Raw genomic sequence first — 9,431 nt, forward strand, 5'->3', positions numbered from 1 at the left:
GCAGCAGCAACCATGATGGATATACAGAGGTAACACCAGAGGGCAGTAGTAGTCAGGTTTGGGAACAAGCAGAGAAGCTTAGATTCTAGGACTGAACTGTCTGTCAGCACTACCTTTCTGAAATTTGCACACACAGTCCTAGTTCAGAAAAAACGACACAGCAGGAAGGCTTCTAGAAGAAAGATTTTCTTTATTTTTTAAAACCTTTTGCAGTTGTCTGGCAGCACCTGTTATGAATAATCCATCTACTGTTTTACTTCAGCTGCAGTAAGAAAAGAATAAAAGTTTCGCAGTCAGCAAACAAATTAACAGTGGCTTGGATGCCATTCATACAGTTTATAGTTTTATTTGCTGCTCTTGCTTTGGACATTATCTGCATTTTCTTATGATTATTGATAGGAAGAGGAGTAATTTTAGGAAACATTCTTCATAAAGCCTCAACAAAGGTACCAAGAGATCTGAAAAAAAATCCTGAAGTGTGTATTGTTGATTTGTTCACATTTTTAGGGTGGTCTTAGCACCAGAAATGAAATGTGCCTATCCTATCTTCTGTATTATCCAAGAATAAATCTTACCCGATGTGCAAGTATCCCAGACATAATGGAACAACTTCAGTTTATTGGTGTTAAAGAAATATACAGACCAGTGAGGTAAGCAAGGTGGTTTCATAGGCTGAGGTGGTGCAAAACTATATATTGCATTTGATATATCACTCATTGTTATATACCTCACGGGAGAGAAGGCAGTCCTTAAGATACATAATACTTAACATAATCAACGTATTAAAATTTGGAGGTGTGGGTGAGGTGCACCATGCTTCACATGCTCTAGGTAAAGGTAAAGGTACCCCTGCCCGAAGGCCAGTCGTGACCGACTCTGGGGTTGCGTGCCGATCTCGCTTAAGAGGCCGGGAGCCAGCGCTGTCCGGAGACACTTCCGGGTCACGTGGCCAGCTTGACGAAGCTGCTCTGGCGAGCCAGCACTAGCGCAGCACACGTAACGCCGTTACCTTCCCGCTATAAAGCGGTACCTATTTATCTACTTGCACTTAGGGGTGCTTTCGAACTGCTAGGTTGGCAGGAGCCGGGACCGAATGACGGGAGCTCACCCCGCCGCGGGGATTCGAACCGCCGACCTTACGATTGGCAAGTCCTAGGCACTGAGGTTTTACCCACAGCGCCACCCGCGTCCCTCTTACATGCTCTAGAGCAGTGGTTTTCAGCCAGTGTGCCATGGCACCTTGGGGTGCCCTGAAGGATGGGCAGGGGTGGCCTCTGTCCCTCTTTCCTTCACTCCCTCTTCTGATGCTCTCTCATGTCTCTGCCTCCCAGAGGCTTGTGCAGCTGTTTGTTGCAGCAGCCCTGGCTGCAAGCTCCTGGTGCCTCTGGGGCTGGCCAAGGGTCTGGTTGCCAGGAGCTGAGGCAGCCTCGGAGTAAGCATGCAAGCAGGCAAGGGAGCCCGGCCAGCTAGTCCACCAGCTCTTGCTGTTGGGAATAGACAGACAAGTGGGAGGCCGGGCAGACAGGTGGTGCACTAGCCTTTCTTGTGCTTGCTGTGTGCAAGGCCCAACTGGGAGCTGAGTGCCCAGTGCTGAAAGGTAGCCTTTCCACCATGCAGACCCAGCAGCGCCTGCTGCCTCCCAAGGTTAGGTGGTAGCCTCACATTCACCTTTGGCCAGTCTCCATTGGGCCACCAAGGCTGGGGACATCCTCTTCCCAGGCCCATGTGGGGCAGGAGGGGCAGCTCAGAGACCAGGAGTGGCAACAGCGACTGCCCAGAGGACTCCCAAGTAGAGGGGAGGGGAGAGGGAAGAGGGCAAAGTAGAGGGAAGTTGAAGGAACATTCTACAAGGGAGGGTGTTCAAAAAAGAGTGAGAGGCTGCCAGCTCTGCAGGCAAGGGGTGATATAACTGGGCTCCTGGGCCCCCAGGGGTCAGCTAGAAACAATGTAGTCGGTCAAGAGAGCCATGGACTCAAAAAGCTTGAAAACCTCTGCTCTATAGGGTTCCCTCTTCCATAGGTTAGACAGAGACTCATGTGCAGGTTTCCTGGTTAAGGGATGTATTTCCTGCATAAAAGTTGGCTCATTGGAACTTTTCATTATAAATATTGACAAGAATGGATGCATTAGTCACTCTGTTGTTGCTGGTATTAATACAGTAATACCACAGCAGATAAAAATATTTTTTCTTTCAGAGAGGCAGCATTCTAAATACTTGGTACTATTATTGTAATAATGGTGGGTTTTGTTTCATTTTGCTTTTAATTCAGGACTTGGCCATTCATTATCAAGAGTCCAAAACAATACAAAAACCTGTCTTTCATGGATGCAATGAACAAGTTTAAATGGTCCAAAGAACAGGGCCTTTCCTACAATGACTTTGTTCTTAGGTTACCAGTGAATGTAAGATGTACCAAGACTGACAATGCAGAGTGGACAGTAAGTGTAATCCTTAAAAAACACACACCCAACACTGCTTGAACTACTGCTAATCTGTATATTTTATTGTGTCATGGTTGTAAGTTGGAAAGGGTGATTGGATTGCATCAGATATTTATATTATTATTATTATCATTTATTTCATTTATGAATCATTTATCATGAGGAATGCCAAAGTGATTTACAATAAAATGGCCTATATATATAACAGTGACTGTGATCTACGCACACGATTAAAACCTGGCAGTGATCTACCCCTTTTTCTTGGGGTTCAGGTCAATGTTGTTGAGCTTTTTTTAGGGAGGTAATATTCGTTAATTTAAGAGCTTAGGTCAAATAGCTAAAATAAAAGGCACTCACCACCAAGAGTTCACTACTGAGACACTCAGATTTCTGCTTCAGCTATCTAAAAAGATGGGGCGAGGGGGCAGGGACAGATGGAGGAGCCAGCGATCTACCGCTATCTACCGAAACATCCCAGGGATCGACCAGTCAATCCCAAACAACCTGTTGGACATCCCTGTTCTATATAAAATCTATTCATGTCCAGAACAGATACCAACTGGGATAAAGGCACCTGTCTGATATGCAGTGGGAGGGAGTTCCAAAGGGCAGATGCCACCATGCTAAATCACCCCACAAATCATCACGAAGGAGGTTGTAACTCAGTAGTCAAAATGTATCCTTTAACAATGTAAGAATTGACTTGCCTGATCAAATCATCTAGTTCAGTTTTCTGTGGAACATATTGGACAATCATATCTGAGATTAATAAGGCAATATATGAATGAGCTATTTGAGTGTCCATCACTCCTCTCTTTGCATGGGTGAGTGAACAAACCAGGAAGTCTTCCATTAACTATTGTTTCCCATTTCCTTCCAACTGGTTAATGGCATTAGAACAAGCCAGGATATGAAGCTGTGGTTGAAGTCTGATTAATATCTTGATTTGTTTGAAAGCCATTTACTATCATTTCCCAGTTCAGACAAAACAGGAAAGTATCATTAATGAAAGACTTGCCTGCTTGCCTGTCATATGGTGTGAAGACTGAAGCAAAAGGCGCTTTAAAAGGGCTCACTTATATCTTGGCTGAATATACTGATTCGGTGTATGAATAGTCTTGGGGATTTGCAAAGTACTTTAGTAACCATAAATTCTATAAAGGAGGGATAATGCAAAGTCTTATCAAGACACCTAGTACTCTCAGCAGCTAGAAGGTAGCAAGTATTTAGGTAATAGATATTAAGGGCATTAAGAAAGTAACTAGCTGTTGATTACGGCCATCGGGTTTAGTTGGGATGAATAAATCTGTGTAAATAAGTGTAAATGCTTAATAATAATAATAATAATAAATTGCCAGCGTATTCTGTGTTGTTGGTATTGGTGCTTACTTAGATCAGGATTTCCCAAACTAGGGTCTCCAGCGGTTTTTGTACTACAATTCCCATCATCCCTAGCAGGACCAGTGGTTAGGGATGATGGGAACTGTATTCCAAAAACAGCTGGAGACCCAAGTTTGGATGTGCACCCTGACTTAAACTATAATACATAAATAATATAGATAAGGCACAGATGTCAGCTAAATTCTTTATAGAGTCCAGTAGTATATGCAGCTTATAATTTTATTTCATTTTAAATTTCAGATACAAGGAATGATAACTTCACCACCTCAAATAGAAAGACCATACAGGACAGAACCAATTGTCTGTAGTTCAACTTCCTGCTTAAACTGCAATCTGTTTTTAACTCTATTGATTGTTCTGTACACATCAACCACTGCTGTAAGAAAGAGTGGGCCTTTTGTATAATAACTCTGATTGTACTCACTTTCATTTTTTTGTGCCATGCAAGTCCTGAAATGTTTGCACTGTTGCTCTTGTAGATTTATTTTTTTACATATTAATAAACTAAATTCATTTCAAAATAGTGTTCACCTCATTTGAAAGGGGGGGGGGGTATTTCATTTTTTGCAATCTAAATTGATTGGTATTGTTTCATTTTATTCATCCTGGCACATCACACCATGAAAAAAGCTGCTCTGTATTTGGATACCATTGTAATAAACTAAACTTTATCTATGTAACCTTAATAATCATGAAGTTTGTTGAATTATTTCACCTCTACTCTTGATAAATGTAAGTTAAAAAGGTGATTTGCTGTAGAGCTGGATCTTGCCAGTGCCATATTAGTTCTGCAAACTTTTTTACTCCTTCAACAAAAGCAATAAAAGTGTTGTAAATCACAAACATGAATGAAGCAGAATCACAGAAATCTGTTTCTGTGATACTGGCTGGTTATTATCCACATAAGAGGTCCTGTGTCTGTGTGTGGGGAAAAACCTTCACTCAGATTAGCAATTTACCCTGATATTCTGGTCTGCCATTCAAGTGTACTGTCATAATGTTACAGATAGGTAGCCGTGTTGGTCTGCCATAGTCAAAACAAAAAAAATTCCTTCCAGTAGCACCTTAAAGATCAACTAAGTTAGTTCTTGGTATGAGCTTTCGTGTGCATGCACACTTCTTCAGATACACTGAAACAGAAGTTGCCAGATCAGTCTGTACCTGTGCAAGTTTCTTGGTGAGGTTGATGGACTTCCATTTCATGCGGCTCAATGTGGTGCCTTCCATAGTTCCAGTTACAGATAGGTAGCCGTGTTGGTCTGCCATAGTCAAAACAAAAAAATTTCCTTCCAGTAGCACCTTAAAGACCAACTAAGTTATGCATTAAAAATTGCCAGCTTACTTGACATGATAAATTCTATTTGCTTCAGCCGCATCATTTGGCCATAAATGGAAATGCTGTTTTATACAACTTTTATAAATGTTTACTGGGAAGGAATCCCATTGATCCGAGGTAAATGTACTTCCCGGTAAACATGCTTAGCAGATTGCAGCCATTCAAACAAATGTTCTCACTTCACTTTTACAATGGTTTGGGAGAAATTTACAGTTTAGATGCCTTACCTTTGGTTTCCTGTTTACTTTTCACTGCTAGCCATATGAGGAGAAAAAGCTTCTATCCTTTCTGAACAGCTATGCAAATGGTTACAAAGTACCTACAAGTAGGTGTGTTTTACCAAATATGGCTTTTCATTGCTTGGTAAATGTGTGTTTATGGCAGAAGGCCTTTGTTGACTTGGTTTGGAATAAATATAACAAAGCCCTATTCCTTTTTCATGAGCAGTCAACCTAACAGAATATGAACAAATGCAACTTTGTTGTTACCAACCATTCTGTTTTGGTTCTGAGATAATGGAAAGCCATTCAGGCAAAAAGGCATTTAGAAGATAAAACTCCTAACGTTGATAGCAAGCAGCACTGGATCGTTTATGCTTTGACGGCATCAGGCTTTTTTAAGATCACACCTGGCAAAGAAATAGAAGCCTGATTCAGCAATATATGCAAACATGCGCAAAAGGACATTTCTAACAAAACAAAATGGAAGCAAATGTGTAAATACTAAATTCCCAGCAATGGAAGGAAAGAGCTGGAAATCAGGATACAGACTGCCAAAAATCGAAACCCAGGTGGAAACGGAATACGTTGGACCTAAATGCAACAGTGAGAACAAAAAGGTAAGAACTCGTCGCCTGACATCCTTTGACCTTGCACACTTGTACAAAAACAGGCAGTAAAGTATAACGTCTGTCAATTGCTTGTTCAGTTGTCTATTGGCTTGTACAGTTTTGGCTCCTGCCAACCTAGCAGTTCGAAAGCACGTGGTCAAGCCATGCTTGGATATATGTGTACCTAGAAGTGGGGGGGGGGGGGGAGAGAGAGAGAGAAATATGAATCAGAGGATGAGGCACTAGAGACCTCATCTGAATGTTAATGTCACACCCATATTGGAGTAACTGTTAGGCCACGGTAGCAGCCCCAGAGCAGCGCACAGCAGAGGAGAGAGAGGAGATCCTTCCATCAGACAAACAGAAATGCTTTCAGTGACAGAGCAATCTTCTTACGGTTATGTTGAATTCCTCCCAGAGCTCTGTCCCACTTAATTCAAGCACAGATTTGACCATATGTTAGGAGTGCTCTGATGGTGTTTCCTGCTTGGCAGGGGGTTGGACTCGATGGCCCTTGTGGTCTATTCCAACTCTATGATTCTATGATTTCTCTGATTCTATGATTGAAGCAGATAAGAGTTGTGTACAGTCATACCTTGGTTTTTGAACAGCTTAGTTCTCAAACGTTTCAGCTCCTGAACGCTGCAAACCCAGAAGTGACTGTTCTGGTTATTTTGGGAAGCTGAACATCTGACAGGGCTTCCAATTGGCTGCAGAAGTTGCCAAACATTTTGGAAGTCGAATGGACTTCCGGAACGGATTCCGTTCAACTTCCAAGGTACGACTGCGTTTTACAGTTAACTTTAGTGTGCACTTTCATTCCTCACTTTTCTCAATCCAGAAAACAAAACTGGCACAAGGGTTTCAATCAGAGGAAATATTAATGCAGAAGAAATGCAAAGATGTAATCTTGCATCATGGGACGGGGAATGCCACCTTCAATTTCCTTAAAACTTGTTTATCCCTGGCCCATGCTGGGTCAGCTAGTATGATATGAAACAAACAAATCGGTACTTGGAGAGAGGCTGAGATATCTGATGAATACAGTCATGATATGGGGCTGATGTTGTCTGCTTTTTTAGAGCCTTTCAGCATGTCCTTAAATCTTGTCAGAATCTCAGCAGATGTTAACTTAAAATAATTCATTCTTTTCTTTCTTTAGGTTCATGGTTGCTTTTCCTACTTGTGGGGAGATATTTCAAGGTATGGCTGTGATGTGATAATACAACATTAGATGCTTGTTGGGATGAAGAAAAGGGTCTTCCTTTTCATCATGTTTATATAGTAGAACTCCTTACCTGGGAGGTTTTTTTTTAATCCCCAGTCTCCTTGCTGATTGGCCAAGATATTTATATTCTGACAGGCATTTGACCTGCAATGTTAACTTGCAATGTTAACTTCCAAAAGATACATAAAAAGAAATATTGGTCCTTCAGTCCATAATAAAAATAAAATAAAATGTCCTTTTCCATTATTATTTGCAATTTCAGCTAAATTTTATAATGTTCCCAACAGTAAATGGATTGATATCCTGTATTTAGTTACTGGTGTAATAAATAAACAAGACTCCACTTCTCAATAAATGGATTGTGATGCTTTTTCCTCTCACATTCTAACCACATTTAACAACTTACATATCTGAACTATGTCCCCTGGTTTCAATAACCAATCGTCCAATGTAGGAGGGTTAGGCTTTTTCCAGTTGGGACTGATTACCATCCACACACTTCTCAGTAAGTGAATAACCATCTCTCTGGCTTCTATGTGAACCATATCATAAACATAATGAAACTGGGTAACCAAAGGATTCCTAGGAAAAGCATATTCTGTGAATTATTCAATTTCATGAATTGCCATAAGCCAAAAGGACCATATATTCTTGACAGGACTAGACCAAATGATTTACATCTCCAACTGTGTTTGTTAGAGCCATTATAAATACTGTATGATTATCCCTTTGAGGAGTTAAGCACCAATGAAAAAGCAGCTTGTACACGTTTTCTTTCAGACTTATACTTATCAGGTTTGGCACATATTTCCACAAATCATTACAATTATTCATTTGAAATTTCAAAGCTCAGGCCTTTCACCCATCTTGTAATGTTACATATAATGAAGAAGAAAAGATTCTTCAAGATCATTTTGTCCAAGTTTAGTTGAATTTAAGCCTTTGACAATAACCCTTGAGATTAATTTCCTCTTTGTATTACTCCGCACTGCTTACATTTTGTCAGGATTCAAAAGCTTTATCAGATTCCTGTCTGTATTTATTTATGCTATACATAATCCTGAGGGCAGCGTTAACATTGGCAAGAATTAGGTCAAATGCCATTTGTGCTTTTAAATTGGAATTTCTTAACATTTGTGTTCTAAAGCTACTTCTCATGAGCCTGACACTGCAGTGATTGTGGGATTTTGATTGTGTGATTATATTCAGTAGCAGAGCACATGATAGGAAAGAAATCACTTTAGATATTTTTAATATTCCCCCACCCTTAAAAATGGATGTAACGGTTCAACTGGCTGGTGGTGTAACGTCAGATACAAAATCAAGTCACAAATACAAGAGTCCAAATAATATGAGTATAGCTATTCTTCTGGACCAGGAAGTTACTTCTGGCTGAGTCGCCAGGGACAGAATCGGGGAAGGAGGAGGCATACAGGTGCCACATGCTCTGAAAGTTTGTTTAGCAACCAGGCATTTTCAGGGAAGTAATGCTGGATAGTCTTTCTTTCTGTTGGTTTTACAGATGGATTTAATGCTGTTTCATCATTTTAGATTTGTATTTTGTATTTTCTTTGTATTTCTCTTATGTGCATGTTAGCATGAGGAACAGAATCACATCCGTTGGCCCTCCCTCTGTTTAACTTTACAGCGATGTCTGAACGTGCATGGATATAACTGATGTTGCTAGTTTAGTTGAAAGTAACTCTCTACCACTTTCTTTTGCTGCAACTGTTAAAATAAACACAGTTCACAGACAGTTAACTCAGAAGCAGCTTTGTCATAATCGAGATGTGTATTCAATCCGTTGCTATTTAACTTGCTATTATGTTGTTCTATTATTTCCCAGTGGTTATTATAGTAACCAGCCATTACAGCCACCAGATCTACAGATATAGAAACATTTATTGACTCATGAAAATGATCAGTTTTGCTTTCAACAGTGTTTCTTTTGGCTGCATTTATGCTCCCCTTCCCCCTGTTTCTAATGTCACTAGGCTTTGAATAATCTCTTGCTAAGGGAATCTTGTGATTCCACATTGTTTCCCTATATAAATTACTCCAGTTCCAGGAAGAAAATTTCAGTATACCAAGACTGTAGAAAATCTCCACCTGTCATTTAGGATTTGGTATGGGGGGCGGCATTCTAAGGTGTTTTTTGAGAGCAGTATGACACCAGGGAGCAGGTGGTGCTGTGG

At 40.6% G+C, this 9,431-nt stretch overlaps 1 protein-coding gene and 1 long non-coding RNA gene across 2 annotated transcripts in view; both read left to right on the top strand.

Moving 5' to 3' along the window:
* MOXD1 (monooxygenase DBH like 1) overlaps positions 1–4,532 on the top strand; it is a 34,698-nt gene extending 30,166 nt beyond the window's left edge. The window contains exons 10-12 of the mRNA XM_028723441.2: positions 508–650; positions 2,271–2,439; positions 4,084–4,532. Of these exons, the coding sequence (XP_028579274.2) occupies positions 508–650; positions 2,271–2,439; positions 4,084–4,248 (477 nt within the window). The 3' untranslated portion in view covers positions 4,249–4,532. The remainder of the gene's footprint in view (positions 1–507; positions 651–2,270; positions 2,440–4,083) is intronic.
* A 616-nt stretch (positions 4,533–5,148) lies between these two features.
* LOC144327159 (uncharacterized) lies at positions 5,149–7,591 on the top strand. The gene is made up of 2 exons (XR_013392068.1): positions 5,149–6,017; positions 7,171–7,591. It is a non-coding gene; the product is annotated as an uncharacterized LOC144327159 (long non-coding RNA).
* The last annotated feature ends 1,840 nt before the right edge of the window (positions 7,592–9,431 follow it).

The sequence above is a fragment of the Podarcis muralis genome, chromosome 3 (genome assembly GCF_964188315.1).
Source record: "Podarcis muralis chromosome 3, rPodMur119.hap1.1, whole genome shotgun sequence".
In the NCBI taxonomy this organism is placed as follows: Eukaryota; Metazoa; Chordata; class Lepidosauria; order Squamata; family Lacertidae; genus Podarcis; species Podarcis muralis.